Source organism: Hyperolius riggenbachi, chromosome 4, assembly GCF_040937935.1.
Source record: "Hyperolius riggenbachi isolate aHypRig1 chromosome 4, aHypRig1.pri, whole genome shotgun sequence".
In the NCBI taxonomy this organism is placed as follows: Eukaryota; Metazoa; Chordata; class Amphibia; order Anura; family Hyperoliidae; genus Hyperolius; species Hyperolius riggenbachi.
The window spans coordinates 463,074,945-463,092,242 of NC_090649.1; the positions used below are offsets into that span (position 1 = coordinate 463,074,945).

General features: G+C 43.7%; 1 protein-coding gene across 3 annotated transcripts in view; it reads right to left on the minus strand.

Moving 5' to 3' along the window:
• Nucleotides 1–17,298, minus strand: part of SUSD4 (sushi domain containing 4) — a 243,224-nt gene that overhangs the window by 70,606 nt on the left and 155,320 nt on the right. For all 3 annotated transcript variants that reach the window (XM_068279673.1, XM_068279674.1, XM_068279672.1), the window contains one exon: nucleotides 98–277. In XM_068279673.1, coding sequence (XP_068135774.1) covers nucleotides 98–277 — 180 coding nt within the window. The remainder of the gene's footprint in view (nucleotides 1–97; nucleotides 278–17,298) is intronic.

Below are 17,298 nucleotides of genomic sequence, written 5' to 3' on the forward strand. Positions count from 1 at the left end.
CTGAGGATCTGTTATGTGAGAGGGAGTCATTAGATGTGGGCTCATGTTATTCCAGGCGATACAATCAGACAGTGACAGCAGGCGCAGTGTACAGAACCTTGACACATGGGCAGATTCTCCCAGCTCCCGTCATCTTGACATACTGAAGGCACGTTGTCCAAATCAGGATAGCGCGTCTGGAAACCTTCCCGACAGTTCATTATGAGCTTGTCTCCCGTTCGGTACGTCTTGTTCAGGACGTCGGCGTCTTCGATATATGGGGCAAGGCAATCTGTGACTGGGAGGAGGAGAACACACACTGTCAGACGCATTTCATTAGAGCCAGAGAATTCAATGCGTAACTTTATCACAGAGACACGTTATTATTATTATTTAGTATTTATATAGCGCCAACATCTTCTGCCTCAATGTACAGAGTATATTGTCTTGTTACTGACTGTCCCTTAGAGTGGCTCACAATCTAATCCCTACCATAGTCATATGTCTAAATTGTGTAGTGTATGTATCAAACTCTAGGACCAATCAACTTAAAGAGACACTGAAGCGAAAAAAAAAATATGATATTATGATTTGTATGTGTAGTACAGCTAAGAAATAAAACATTAAGATCAGATACATCAGTCTAATTGTTTCCAGTACAGGAAGAGTTAAAGAGAACCTGAGGTGGGATTATATTATGCTAGTGGGGCACAGAGGCTGGTTGTGCACACTATCACCAGCCTCTGTTGCCCTATGGTGTGCCTCAAAGACCCCCCCTGCGCGCCGCTATACCCTCCTCAGTGCTGGCGACAATGTTAACCTAAGCGCTGTCTGTCAGCGCCGCTCCCCCGCTGATTGGAGGGAAGTGACGCGGCGGGTAGCGCCGATACGGAGGAAGTGGGGGAGCGTCGCTGACAGACAGCGCTTAGGTTAACATTGTCGCCAGCACTGCGGGGGTATAGCGGCGCGCAGGGGGGGTCTTTGAGGCACACCATGGGGCAACAGAGGCTGGTGACAGTGTGCACAACCAGCCTCTGTGCCCCACTAGCATAATAAAATCCCACCTCGGGTTCTTTTTAAGAAACTCCAGTTGTTATCTATCTACAAAAAAGCCATTAAGCTCTACGACTTTCAAAGTTGTGGAGAGGGCTGTTTTCTGACTTTTATTATCTCAACTGTTAGTTAAAGGGACTCCGAGCAGTGTAGAAACTATGGAAAGATGCATATCATTTTAAAGCTCTCTTTCTCCTCTTTCCAATGATATATAAACCGCCGCCCTACGCCTTTTAGTTTTCGCTATTTTCGCGATTGAAATTGCCGCGGCCGCGATTTCAATCGCGAAAATAGAGAAAACTAAAAGGCGCAGGGTGACGATTTAGGTGTCACCAGAAAGAGGAGAAAGAGAGCTTTAAAATGATATCCATCTTTCCATAGTTACATTGTATTACACAGGGCGACTTTTTCCTAAAGTCAGCAGCTCCATTCTGCTGAATGGAGCTGCTGACTCTGGGGAAAGTGTCGTCCTGTGTAATACAAGTAACTATGGAAAGATGGATATAATTTTAAAGCTCTTTTTCTCCTCTTTCAAATGATATATAAACCGCCGCCCTACACCTTTTAGTTTTCTCTATTTTCGGCGATTGAAATTGCGGCCGTGGCAATTTCAATCGCGAAAATAGCGAAAACTAAAAGGCGTAGGGCGGTGGTTTATACATCATTGGAAAGAGGAGAAAGAGAGCTTTAAAGAGACTCCGTAACAAAAATTGCATCCTGTTTTTTATCATCCTACAAGTTCCAAAAGCTATTCTAATGTGTTCTGGCTTACTGCAGCACGTTCTACTATCACCATCTCTGTAATAAATCAATGTATCTTTCCCCTGTCAGACTTGTCAGACTGTTTCTGGAAGGCTGCCAAGTTCTTCAGTGTTGTGGTTCTGCTATGCACTCCCCCCTCCCGGCCCCTCTCTGCACACTGCCTGTGTATTATTTAGATTAGTGCAGCTTCTCTCTGCTCTATTATCTTTTACAAGCTGGATAAATCCTCCTCTGAGCTGGCTGGGCTTTCACATACTGAAGAATTACATACAGGCACAGCTGTCTGCACTCTGCAGGAAGAAACAGCCTGACACTTCAGTGGAAGATAACTGCAGGGGGAAAGAAGCACACAAATGATCTCTTGAGATTAAAAAGGAAGGGTGTATACAGCCTGCTTGTGTATGGATGTATTTTCTATGTGTGGACATACTGTACATCAACCTACTTCCTGTTTTGGTGGCCATTTTGTTTGTTTATAAACAAACTTTTAAAAACTGTTTTTAACCACTTTTAATGCGACGGGGAGCGGCGAAATTGTGACAGAGGGTAATAGGAGATGTCCCCTAACGCACTGGTATGTTTACTTTTGTGCGATTTTAACAATACAGATTCTCTTTAAAATGATATGCATCTTTCCATAGTTTTTGCACTGCTCGGAGTCCCTTTAACTATTTACTTTTTCTCTGCCAGACGAGAGGTCATTAGTTCACAGACTGCTCTAAAAGAATCATTTTGAATGCTGAGTATTGTGTAATCTGCACATATTATAGAATGATGCAATGTTAGAAAAAACACTATATACCTGAAAATAAAAATATGAGAATATTTTCTTTGCTGCTAATCTCCTAGTAATTATTCATAGTATACAACCAATTCATTATATCATATATTTTTTTTCGCTTCAGTGTCTCTTTAAGGTGAGAAATGGCAGCGCATCCTAAGACCAAGCCGCATCTGAATGGCTGCTAACAGAGGCATGCAGATCCCTCTAGAGGCAGCATACACACCTTGTATTCAATACAGATGCAGCAATTATGCTCTAGAACCCTAAGCTCAGGAAAAAACGGAATGCAAACTGTTTTTGGAAGCTTACATCCTCCATTTAAAGGACACATCCAGGGTAAAAAATAACCAAAAATCAACTTACCTCGGGCTTCCTCCAGCCCTTGGCAGCCGTCCTGTGCCCTCAAAGCTGCTTCACTCCCCGCCGGTGGCCTGGGGTCCCCTCTGGTATCAGAGGCCTAGTTGTGCTCCACCGTGCATCTCACGTAGTCGCGTTGACGTCATCTGGAAGGTACTGCACAAGCACAGTAGTTCTGCACCTGCGCAGTACAGTCTGGATGACGTCAGTGAGCCACACGTAGCGCAAGTAGATGCCAACCTGGAGAGGTCGGCGTCTGCACTGGAGGGGACTGGGAGCCACCGGAGCTGCGGCGAGGGCACAGGACGGCCGCCAGGGGCTGGAGGAAGCCCGAGGTAAGTTGATTTTTGGTTGTTTTTTTTTACCAAAGATTAGTGTAGTTGTAAATATTGAGGTGACATCAACTTGTTTCGGGATAGACTCTTCATCACCCTTCAGGGGCTGCCAAGTGTGATTTCTGTGTGTGAAAATTGGTCTTACCTGGCTTCACCTTGCCCAGATGTTTCTTATGATCATGCACTAACTATACAGATTTGTCTTTATATGTGGAGGCCTGATGAAGGGTCTATCCCGAAAAAAGTCGATGTTGTCGCCTCAATACAACTGCACTAATCTTGATGTCAATCACTATTGCATGTTTGCCATTCTCTGCTATGGAATATGTTCCTTGAAGGATACCTTCTATGAATATTTTTGCACAAGTGTTGTCTTCAATAAAGAATTTTTGTATTTTTACACAAACTTTTTGAGTTTCTTCAGTATTTCCGATACATATCTTTGTACTGGCTGGGTTTCAAACCAGGGACCCAGCGCTGCAAGGCAGAGTGCTTACCACTACGCCACCGTGCTGATACGATAAAGCAGGAGAATGGAGTAATGTTGCTCTGTGAGCGGTCACCATTACTTTGCTTATGTTGTTAGAAGTGCCTCAGTCACCGTGCTGGGCTGGAGTCGCTGCTGTGATTCAGAACATTTTAAGGTGGCCATACAGCAATCAATGTGTTACCAGATGGGCCATCAGATGCCTCTCTGATCGTATCTAGAGGCGGATCTATCAGAGGCGGACAGGGGCGTAACTAAACATCACTGCCCCCCCCCCAAACTTTGGATGGGGCCCCCCACCCCCCTTGCTTTCTGCACAGGAAAACTGAGGACCAATGTGTTTTCCCCATGCAGATAAAAACACCTAGACTTAAAGGAAACCTCAGGCAATCTATGCTACCCCCAGATCTACTTGCCCGGGGCTTCCTCCAGCCCCTTGCAGCTGACAAGTCCCTTGTTGCAGCTCTGTTCCCAGTACATACATACACATATACACACACAGCCATATTATTTTACTACATGAGAGCACATGCTATATGGAGGAACAACAATGACATGCTGAACATAAGATATAGTATCAATGTAACTTTGGCAAAACATTCAGAATGTCACTGATTGATACTGTTATTACAGGATCTTGGACTCCATGTGAGACAACAAGCTCTCAATGAGGCAGCAACAGTCAGACATCAATCTCCACTCTACTGTGTTGTAAAAGTAATCAGACTTCATAAGGTCATTATGTAAAAATAGAGCGCTCAATAGTGCATTTATCAAAGGGCAATTTTTTATTAAACAAGTTAAAATGTACTCACAAACATCAATGTCACAATCGCTTGTCAGCGGTTGTGAATTCCGGGTGTAATGACCATGGTCCTCACAGTTTCCTGCTTGTGAACCACAGGCAGGAAACTGTAAGGACCATGGCCATTACATCACAATGTGGGAGGGGTTTCACCACAATATCAGCCACACAGACACTCCCCTCCCCCCTTTCGATGATCTATTAGAGAAATGGGAAAGATTTCTGGTGGGAAAGTGGGTATCAGCTGCTGATAACCAAATCCTTGGTTAAAGTTCCTCTTTAAAGGAAACTCGAAGCGAAAATAAACTAATTAAATAAACAATTGTATTTATCTTCCTTCTCCTAAAAATGACTTTTTAAGATATTCCACAGTTTTATTTTATGTTTAAATCTACTTTTAAGTTTCAACTGTTTTATTGTTTTTGCTCAATGACACATTCATTGAAGTATGCTAGAGCTAAAATCTATGAACTATTGACCTTTTTTTTTATCTCTTTCCTGCTCTCAGAAGCCATTTTCTGTTAGGAAAGTGTTTTGTAGTTGGAATTTCTTATCAGTGAGCGTCACACTGTAGTCACTTCCTGTCTGAGTCAGCCACTTACATACCTGATATTTAACTCTTTCAGGCAGAGAAAGAAAAAAAGAAATACAGCCTAGTTATTTGTGTGCTAGGCACTGTGCATACCCATGTTTATCTCATAATGTCACTTCGGGAATCCTTTAAGTCATATACCTCAATTTGGTACTAGAGCTGCGATAACAGTATTTGAAAGTCCCACAAAGGTTTTGGTGGAACCAATGGTCTCACATATGCTGTGTAGGGGCAGCAAAGCTTACACTCTCCCTGTCTCTTCTTTCCAGGGTACTCTGTTTCCCATGACAAAACGGTAGAGGTCAAACACTACAGGCACCATGGCATGTACCTAACTTAACCACTAGAGGCCTCTGCTGCTGTGCTAGTCGCCCCAAAGTCGAATTCCACTAGCGACGCTCTTCTAACCGCCAGCGAGAAAAATCTTCCATCCGGTGCAATGGCCCAAATAAATGAATATTGTGCAAAAATTGGCATAGATTTCTAGCAGATTTGATCAAATGATCGAATCGGCCACATATAAATGAAAATAATCAACTAGTGTATGGCCACCTTAGTCATTCTGCAGTTGACTTATTCTTCGGCAATGGTCATGCATACACTGCAGAACTCAGACCAGGCCAAAATAAGAAAGAAAACAGACAATTAAAGGACACCTGAAGTGAGAGGGATATGGAGGCTGACATATTTATTTTTTTTATTGCCTGGCAGCCCTGCCTATCCTCTGCCTCTTATATGTTTAGCTATAGACCCTGAACAAGCATGCAGAAAAATGTTTGACTGAAATGTGACTGGATTAGCTGCATGCTTGTTCCAGTTGTTGGATTCAGACACCACTGCAGCCAAAGAGATCAGCTGGACTGACAATCAACTGGTATTATTTAATAGGAAATAAATATGGCAGCCTAGATATGTCTCTCACATTAGGGGCACTGTGGCGAAAAAATTGTAAAATTTAAAATATGTGCAAACATAAACAAATAAAAAGTAAAATTTTTTCCAGAGTAAAATGAGCCATAAATTACTTTTCTCCTATGTTGCTGTCACTTACAGTAGGTAGTAGAAATCTGACAGAAGCGACAGGTTTTGGACTAGTCCATCTCTTCATAGGGGATTCTCAGGGATTTATTTATTTTCAAAAGCACTTAGTGAATGGCAGTTGCTCTGTCCAACTGGCAAAAAACTGTGTAGTGAGCAGGGAAGCTGCCCAGCATCATTGTTTAAATCCTTTTTTTGGGCTGGTGCACACCAAAAACCGCTAGCAGATCCGCAAAATGCTAGCAGATATTGAAACACTTTTTCTTATTTTTCTGTAGCGTTTCAGCTAGCATTTTGCGGTTTTGGGAAGCGTTTTTGGTGTAGTAGATTTCATATATTGTTACAGTAAAGCTGTTACTGAACAGCTTCTGTAACAAAAACACCTGGAGAACCGCTCTGATGTTGCATTTTTCAGAGCGGTTTGCGTTTTTCCTATACTTTACAATGAGGCAAAAACACCTCCACAATCCAAAAACGCCTCCCGCTCTGGTGTGCACCACCCCATTGAAATACATTACCCTAGCGTTTCCACATCCGCAATCGGATCTGAAAACGCGACCGAACCGCTCTGGTGTGCACTAGGCCTTAGGGAATATCTTTATAGCCTTGTTGAGAATCCCCTATGAAGAGATAGACTAGTCCAAAACCTGTCGCTTCTGTCAGATTTCTACCTACTGTAAGTGACAGCAACATAGGAGAAAAGTAATTTATGGCTCATTTTACTCTGGAAAAAACATACTTCTTATTTGTCTAGGTCTGCACATATTTCAAATTTTAAATTGTTTCGCCATAGTGCCCTTTTAAGCTATTTCTGAGTCATTTTAGTGTTAAAATCTTGCAGAACATACAGGTGTATATATGCACCCCCACCACACTCCTTTATACTGTACTGCTCGTACTTTGTAAATCCTTGAGCTGATTTTTCTACTTCATTTGCTTGCAGAATATCCTGCAGCAAGGAGCACTTTGAGCCAAACAAATTGGAAAGAGGGATTATGGGTAGGGAACTCTGCGTCTTCGGTTCCAGAACAGCAGAAGATGGATTGTTACGTAAATGAAGCATAACAGGACGGCCGCCGGATGCCCAAACAACTGAAAATTCAATCAATACTAAGCCTGTACAGGAATCAAGAGGCCGGCACCATCTATTTTTCTGCTCTTTTATTGCTTAAAAGCATAAATATATTCCAGCAATAGATGCAACGTTTCAAGGCTGCACGCCTCTTTATCAAGCTTGGCTGGGTATACAAATGACATAGTAAACATGCCCAGTATTTATACAAGTCATGGATGGCAGCAGCCAATAGCATTCAAACATACTCACACCAATCATAATAGTCCTGTACTTGCGGACCTGATGGGGAACTTCATTGCTGCTCGCCTGATAGGACATAATATGCTGGAGCCTCCCATCTGGTGTGTCCGTCCTGGCCAACGGCTCGGTAACCTCCTTTGTCCGCCCCTTACTGCACGGGCGCCACCTCCTCCGCAGACTGCGGACCTGATGGGAGCCCTGCATGACGACACGCATTGGGCGGCGCCAAGTCGCGCCGCCGTAGCGTGCAGAGGCGGAAACAGTGGGGACGTCTTCGGCTTAACGCCGACTGACGTCACCAGATGGTATCTAGGAGGCCCGGGCCGCCGACCAATCAGGACACATCCCTACACATGCGGCCTGGGAGTCGCATACAATATGCGTACTCACACTGTGTGTTTACAAAATAAAGACACGCATGGCCATTCTACATATATACATATTGCTACAGCCTTCCCATGTGGTACAATAGTATCAGAACCAAGAACCAAATATAGTAGGGGCGGGCAGCAAGACCAAAGTACAGGTAACTAATAGAACTGAAAATAAAAGTAAATAAATAAAAAAATAAAAATATAATAAATAAAAAATTAAATAATATAGAGATATGGGGAGAAAAAAATAAATAAAAATAAAAATAAAAAAATAAAAAAATAAAAATAATATAATAATATAATAGAGACAGAGAATAGACAACCAGATACCTCAATAGCCACCATTCTATATATGTTGTATATCCATAATATTTAGAGAGCATTGATAATATTAAGCTGCACAGAGAATGAGGTCGCACACCACTGGCGAGGTGCTGGACCAATATTTGTAATCCACGAAAAGCTCCAGAAGGTCCGCACACTCAATTATACCATGTTCTGTTTATTCAGAAAACGTGACACACCATTCCACAACCAACGAGTCGTTTCGGGGCCCCGCAGGGTCCCCTTTGTCAAGGCTACAGTACAGAATGGTAACAATGTGTGAATACCTGAAGGTGATATAAGACCAGTTTTCCCTCATCAAACCACACCCCCATTTCAAAATTGCCGCCAAAAATTAGCATAATTGTCATGTTTAGCATAATTGGCTCAATCATAACAAACACATATGCACATGACATCCCGCGATGCATTCCCCACACCAACCAATGATGACCACATATGCACATAACCTTCTGTGTTACACTGTCCTCCACAGCAATAATGACAATAATCCAGATCAGCAAAATGCATATCTACCCCTTGAGGTGTAGGATGAATCCTCCGAGATGCTGCGCAGTGTGTGTGCCACAGCCATTCCTCCCATGCCATTCCTCCCATGTGTTTGTTATGATTGAGCCAATTATGCTAAACATGACAATTATGCTAATTTTTGGCGGCAATTTTGAAATGGGGGTGTGGTTTGATGAGGGAAAACTGGTCTTATATCACCTTCAGGTATTCACACATTGTTACCATTCTGTACTGTAGCCTTGACAAAGGGGACCCTGCGGGGCCCCGAAACGACTCGTTGGTTGTGGAATGGTGTGTCACGTTTTCTGAATAAACAGAACATGGTATAATTGAGTGTGCGGACCTTCTGGAGCTTTTCATTGATAATATTAGACCCCATCAATCTACAGTTTAAATGTAGAGACATATATACTTCTCAGTCATATATACACATATATCGATTATATATAAAGGCTGGGCACAATGGAGCAACCTATAAAAAGGGCAACAGATCAAGTTCTCTGTTGAGCCCCCTCGGCTCCATTGTGTCCAGCCTTTTAATCCAATAGGCCTCTCTCCAGAGCAATTTCCTTAGGCGGTCACCTCCTCTCCTCAATGGAGCCACCTGTTCCAAAACCATGAATCTCAATTGACTAACGTGATGTCCTGTGTGTACAAAGTGATATGCCACTGCCTGATCTACTAGTCGTTCTCTGATAGCGTGTTTATGGGATGATAGTCGCTTCTTTAATTTTTGGGTGGTCTGTCCAATATATAATAAGCCACAAGGGCATTTTAAGGCATACACCACATAGTCTGAGTCACATGTATGCCAACCCCTAATAGCGATTTTTGTACCCTGGTGAGGGTGTAATAGGAAAGGACCCTTGATTACAGAGCTGCAGTGTACACAGTTTAGACAGGGGAATGTCCCCTTTCTATTGGTGCGTGTCGTTCCAACCTCCATATTGAGGTCAGCATGCACCAAACGATCTCTAAGCGTGGGTGGTCTTTTGTATGATATGAGAGGGGGGTTCCTAAAGTGCTCAATGTCAGGAAAGCTGTCTGACAACAAATGCCAGTATCTTTTTATAATCTTGGTAATACCTTGACTATGTGTATTGTATTTAGTAACAAACGGGATGCGGTTATGTACCTGTTGTCTTCTTCTCTGTCCCTCGTGCAGTCCTAAGGCTCTAGTGCGTGCTTTATGAAGGATATCTGTAGGATATCCACGATTTTTAAATTTACATTGCATCTCGTCAAGTCTCCTCCCCCGCACTTCCTCATCCTCAACAATGTGCTGTATCCTCTGAAATTGGCTAATCGGGACTGCACCTCTAGTAGCCCTCGGATGGAAACTCCCATAATGGAGAAGGGAGTTAACATCCGTGGGCTTGACATAGAGGTCAGTACACAATCTATCCTCACGTCGAAACACCAATGTATCCAAAAAACTAACCTCCTGCTCAGAAGAGTGAATGGTAAGTCGAATATGTGGGCACCTGCCCATCAACTCATCAATAAATTCCACGAGGGTCGAATGTGGCCCCGCCCACACGCAAAAGACATCATCAATATATCTATGCCACTGCTTGGCGTATTTCTTAAATAATTCAGAGGTGTACACGTACATTTCCTCGTATACCCCCATGAAGATGTTTGCGTAGGACGGGGCCACATTCGACCCCATAGCTGTACCCCTGACCTGTAGATAGAAACTCTCATCAAAACGAAAGTAGTTAAACTGCAGAACGATTCTTAATAAATCACAAATGAACTTAATCTGTGGCCCGGTGAAATCTGATGCTGTCTCCAGCATATAATGTACAGCCTCCACACCCCCATCATGTGGGATGGAGGTGTAGAGGCTCTCAACATCCAAAGTTACCAACAAACAGACACCCTGCAGAGGTTCCATATTACGAACAATATTCAAGAACATTTGAGTATCTCGTAAATAGGACTTGAGTCCTGCCACATAGGGCCTCAAAATCTGATCCAGATATTTGGCCACAGGAGAGAATACAGACTCAACTCCTGCCACTATCGGGCGCCCTGGGGGATTGTCCAACCGCTTATGGATTTTTGGGCACACGTATAGCACTGGAGTAATGGGATGTCCCTGAATAAGAAAATTGGCCAGTTTCTCATCAATAACTCTAGTGTCCACTGCTCTAGAAATAATCTCAGCTATGTGTCTCTGGATCTCACTCAGCGGGTCACGTTCCAGTTTTTGATACGTGGATGTATCGGAGAGTTGTCTCATGACTTCCCGCCGATACATGATGGTATCCATTACCACTACTGCTCCGCCCTTATCCGCCGGTTTAATTGTAATGTGTGGATTTTGTGAAAGTTCCCTCAGGGCTTGTTGTTGTTCATACGAAATATTTTTACGAATTGTAAGGCCCAACAATCTAGGATCTCTGAGAAGTGTGTCGACCTCAGTCTGTACTTTCTTGATAAACAGATCAATTATCTGGCATGAAGGTGGTTGAAATCGGCTCTTAATTCTGAGATTAGTATCTCGAAGTTGTAACATTTCAGGGTCCACATCTGTGGCAGGACCCAGGTCCAATGTCCTAGGCATAGAAAAGAAGTACTTTAGCTTCACAGTACGGAAGAATCTCTGCAGTTCCAAATCAACCTCCAGTGGATCAGGGGTATTGGTTGGAGCAAAGGATAGGCCAAGGTTAAGGGCAGAGGTCTGTGCAGGAGTTAGAGAACATGACGAGATATTCACCACTATCATGGTTTCCGATAGATCTGATTGCGTCGGGGTCTCAATCTGCCCCTTATTCCTTCGTCTCTTGCATCCGCCCCTACGTTTCCTCCTTGGTTTGAAGTTAAATCCGAGGATGACTCCTGTGACGAGCTAGTAATATTGTCAGGTGTATCAGATGGATTACCAGTTGGACGGTCACCTGGTCTACCCCCCTTGTCTAGGTCTACGGGGAGGGCGTTGTCGTGGTACTGGTCTCTGCCAATTATATATGTAGCCAGAATTGTAATCCAATTCATCTCTTTGGAACTTATCACGTTTGATAGTTTGTATTTGTTTCTCGTATCTTTCCAAACTGTCCGTTAATTCTATCAGGAAGGCCTCATATTCACCTTCTGGAATCAGTTTTTGAAGTTTGGATTTAAGTTCTTTCCGCTGTATATCAAGTTTCGGTAGTTCTTCCTGGATCTTCTCTATAGTGAGGACCATAGAATCAAACGAGGCTTTGTTCCATATACGAGACCACTTAGTACAAAAGTCCTTATCTGTGGGGAACATAATTGGTGCCACATTGGATCTCATACCTCTTGGGATTCTCTTCACTCTATGGCACTCAGCAAGAGTCCTAGAGTGCAACTCAAAGGTAATATGCATTTTTGCAGCTTTGAAGATTTGTTTCCTAATGGCTTTTTCATCTGCCATATTGAGAAAAGCCACCTCCTTTGATACTTGTGCCATGATCTTCATAGTCGCCTCTGGCGTGTAGGAAAAGATAAGAGACTCCACCTCTACATCCTCCATGTTAACGTATTGAGGTGCTGTCACAATGTGCTGCTCCATATACAGTGATCCTTGTGTGACTGCACACTCTATCAGTAACTCCAAGTCGACGTGCCCGGCCAACGACCCAGCAGCACTCCGGGTCAATCAGCAGTACAGGAATCAAGAGGCCGGCACCATCTATTTTTCTGCTCTTTTATTGCTTAAAAGCATAAATATATTCCAGCAATAGATGCAACGTTTCAAGGCTGCACGCCTCTTTATCAAGCTTGGCTGGGTATACAAATAACATAGTAAACATGCCCAGTATTTATACAAGTCATGGATGGCAGCAGCCAATAGCATTCAAACATACTCACACCAATCATAATAGTCCTGTACTTGCGGACCTGATGGGGAACTTCATTGCTGCTCGCCTGATAGGACATAATATGCTGGAGCCTCCCATCTGGTGTGTCCGTCCTGGCCAACGGCTCGGTAACCTCCTTTGTCCGCCCCTTACTGCACGGGCGCCACCTCCTCCGCAGACTGCGGACCTGATGGGAGCCCTGCATGACGACACGCATTGGGCGGCGCCAAGTCGCGCCGCCGTAGCGTGCAGAGGCGGAAACAGTGCACTCTAGGACTCTTGCTGAGTACCATAGAGTGAAGAGAATCCCAAGAGGTATGAGATCCAATGTGGCACCAATTATGTTCCCCACAGATAAGGACTTTTGTACTAAGTGGTCTCGTATATGGAACAAAGCCTCGTTTGATTCTATGGTCCTCACTATAGAGAAGATCCAGGAAGAACTACCGAAACTTGATATACAGCGGAAAGAACTTAAATCCAAACTTCAAAAACTGATTCCAGAAGGTGAATATGAGGCCTTCCTGATAGAATTAACGGACAGTTTGGAAAGATACGAGAAACAAATACAAACTATCAAACGTGATAAGTTCCAAAGAGATGAATTGGATTACAATTCTGGCTACATATATAATTGGCAGAGACCAGTACCACGACAACGCCCTCCCCGTAGACCTAGACAAGGGGGTAGACCAGGTGACCGTCCAACTGGTAATCCATCTGATACACCTGACAATATTACTAGCTCGTCACAGGAGTCATCCTCGGATTTAACTTCAAACCAAGGAGGAAACGTAGGGGCGGATGCAAGAGACGAAGGAATAAGGGGCAGATTGAGACCCCGACGCAATCAGATCTATCGGAAACCATGATAGTGGTGAATATCTCGTCATGTTCTCTAACTCCTGCACAGACCTCTGCCCTTAACCTTGGCCTATCCTTTGCTCCAACCAATACCCCTGATCCACTGGAGGTTGATTTGGAACTGCAGAGATTCTTCCGTACTGTGAAGCTAAAGTACTTCTTTTCTATGCCTAGGACATTGGACCTGGGTCCTGCCACAGATGTGGACCCTGAAATGTTACAACTTCGAAATACTAATCTCAGAATTAAGAGCCGATTTCAACCACCTTCATGCCAGATAATTGATCTGTTTATCAAGAAAGTACAGACTGAGGTCGACACACTTCTCAGAGATCCTAGATTGTTGGGCCTTACAATTCGTAAAAATATTTCGTATGAACAACAACAAGCCCTGAGGGAACTTTCACAAAATCCACACATTACAATTAAACCGGCGGATAAGGGCGGAGCAGTAGTGGTAATGGATACCATCATGTATCGGCGGGAAGTCATGAGACAACTCTCCGATACATCCACTTATCAAAAACTGGAACGTGACCCGCTGAGTGAGATCCAGAGACACATAGCTGAGATTATTTCTAGAGCAGTGGACACTAGAGTTATTGATGAGAAACTGGCCAATTTTCTTATTCAGGGACATCCCATTACTCCAGTGCTATACGTGTGCCCAAAAATCCATAAGCGGTTGGACAATCCCCCAGGGCGCCCGATAGTGGCAGGAGTTGAGTCTGTATTCTCTCCTGTGGCCAAATATCTGGATCAGATTTTGAGGCCCTATGTGGCAGGACTCAAGTCCTATTTACGAGATACTCAAATGTTCTTGAATATTGTTCGTAATATGGAACCTCTGCAGGGTGTCTGTTTGTTGGTAACTTTGGATGTTGAGAGCCTCTACACCTCCATCCCACATGATGGGGGTGTGGAGGCTGTACATTATATGCTGGAGACAGCATCAGATTTCACCGGGCCACAGATTAAGTTCATTTGTGATTTATTAAGAATCGTTCTGCAGTTTAACTACTTTCGTTTTGATGAGAGTTTCTATCTACAGGTCAGGGGTACAGCTATGGGGTCGAATGTGGCCCCGTCCTACGCAAACATCTTCATGGGGGTATACGAGGAAATGTACGTGTACACCTCTGAATTATTTAAGAAATACGCCAAGCAGTGGCATAGATATATTGATGATGTCTTTTGCGTGTGGGCGGGGCCACATTCGACCCTCGTGGAATTTATTGATGAGTTGATGGGCAGGTGCCCACATATTCGACTTACCATTCACTCTTCTGAGCAGGAGGTTAGTTTTTTGGATACATTGGTGTTTCGACGTGAGGATAGATTGTGTACTGACCTCTATGTCAAGCCCACGGATGTTAACTCCCTTCTCCATTATGGGAGTTTCCATCCGAGGGCTACTAGAGGTGCAGTCCCGATTAGCCAATTTCAGAGGATACAGCACATTGTTGAGGATGAGGAAGTGCGGGGGAGGAGACTTGACGAGATGCAATGTAAATTTAAAAATCGTGGATATCCTACAGATATCCTTCATAAAGCACGCACTAGAGCCTTAGGACTGCACGAGGGACAGAGAAGAAGACAACAGGTACATAACCGCATCCCGTTTGTTACTAAATACAATACACATAGTCAAGGTATTACCAAGATTATAAAAAGATACTGGCATTTGTTGTCAGACAGCTTTCCTGACATTGAGCACTTTAGGAACCCCCCTCTCATATCATACAAAAGACCACCCACGCTTAGAGATCGTTTGGTGCATGCTGACCTCAATATGGAGGTTGGAACGACACGCACCAATAGAAAGGGGACATTCCCCTGTCTAAACTGTGTACACTGCAGCTCTGTAATCAAGGGTCCTTTCCTATTACACCCTCACCAGGGTACAAAAATCGCTATTAGGGGTTGGCATACATGTGACTCAGACTATGTGGTGTATGCCTTAAAATGCCCTTGTGGCTTATTATATATTGGACAGACCACCCAAAAATTAAAGAAGCGACTATCATCCCATAAACACGCTATCAGAGAACGACTAGTAGATCAGGCAGTGGCATATCACTTTGTACACACAGGACATCACGTTAGTCAATTGAGATTCATGGTTTTGGAACAGGTGGCTCCATTGAGGAGAGGAGGTGACCGCCTAAGGAAATTGCTCTGGAGAGAGGCCTATTGGATTAAAAGGCTGGACACAATGGAGCCGAGGGGGCTCAACAGAGAACTTGATCTGTTGCCCTTTTTATAGGTTGCTCCATTGTGCCCAGCCTTTATATATAATCGATATATGTGTATATATGACTGAGAAGTATATATGTCTCTACATTTAAACTGTAGATTGATGGGGTCTAATATTATCAATGCTCTCTAAATATTATGGATATACAACATATATAGAATGGTGGCTATTGAGGTATCTGGTTGTCTATTCTCTGTCTCTATTATATTATTATATTATTTTTATTTTTTTATTTTTTTATTTTTATTTTTATTTATTTTTTTCTCCCCATATCTCTATATTATTTAATTTTTTATTTATTATATTTTTATTTTTTTATTTATTTACTTTTATTTTCAGTTCTATTAGTTACCTGTACTTTGGTCTTGCTGCCCGCCCCTACTATATTTGGTTCTTGGTTCTGATACTATTGTACCACATGGGAAGGCTGTAGCAATATGTATATATGTAGAATGGCCATGCGTGTCTTTATTTTGTAAACACACAGTGTGAGTACGCATATTGTATGCGACTCCCAGGCCGCATGTGTAGGGATGTGTCCTGATTGGTCGGCGGCCCGGGCCTCCTAGATACCATCTGGTGACGTCAGTCGGCGTTAAGCCGAAGACGTCCCCACTGTTTCCGCCTCTGCACGCTACGGCGGCGCGACTTGGCGCCGCCCAATGCGTGTCGTCATGCAGGGCTCCCATCAGGTCCGCAGTCTGCGGAGGAGGTGGCGCCCGTGCAGTAAGGGGCGGACAAAGGAGGTTACCGAGCCGTTGGCCAGGACGGACACACCAGATGGGAGGCTCCAGCATATTATGTCCTATCAGGCGAGCAGCAATGAAGTTCCCCATCAGGTCCGCAAGTACAGGACTATTATGATTGGTGTGAGTATGTTTGAATGCTATTGGCTGCTGCCATCCATGACTTGTATAAATACTGGGCATGTTTACTATGTTATTTGTATACCCAGCCAAGCTTGATAAAGAGGCGTGCAGCCTTGAAACGTTGCATCTATTGCTGGAATATATTTATGCTTTTAAGCAATAAAAGAGCAGAAAAATAGATGGTGCCGGCCTCTTGATTCCTGTACTGCTGATTGACCCGGAGTGCTGCTGGGTCGTTGGCCGGGCACGTCGACTTGGAGTTACTGATAGAGTGTGCAGTCACACAAGGATCAATACTAAGCCTATAATGCAGGACTGCAGGCGGCGGCGATGGAACGCGGCCTAAATAAAACCGCTGTTTATTATGGTAACAAATTAAAACGTATTTTCGGAGAAAGGAATCTTGGAGAGGATCGTATCGCAGGCGCTAAAATAATGATTCAGAGTTATGAGGTTGTTCTGCTTTCATACAAAAAAACTAATAACACATATTGTCATCTTAGAAGTCATTTTGCGGTTGATTTAAAGAGCACCTGTAATGAAAAAAAAAAGAGTCCCTTGGAGGTACTTACCTCTGGAGGAGGAAGCCCCTGCATCCTAATGAGGCTGCCCCTGTCCTCACCTGCAGCTCTGATCCAGTGCTGGCAGCCTCTGCGGGCTCCAGGATCATACCAATCCTGTGACAGCCTCACGCAGCCACACTTGTGGTGTTCTTTCAGGCCTGCGCAGTAGAGCAGAT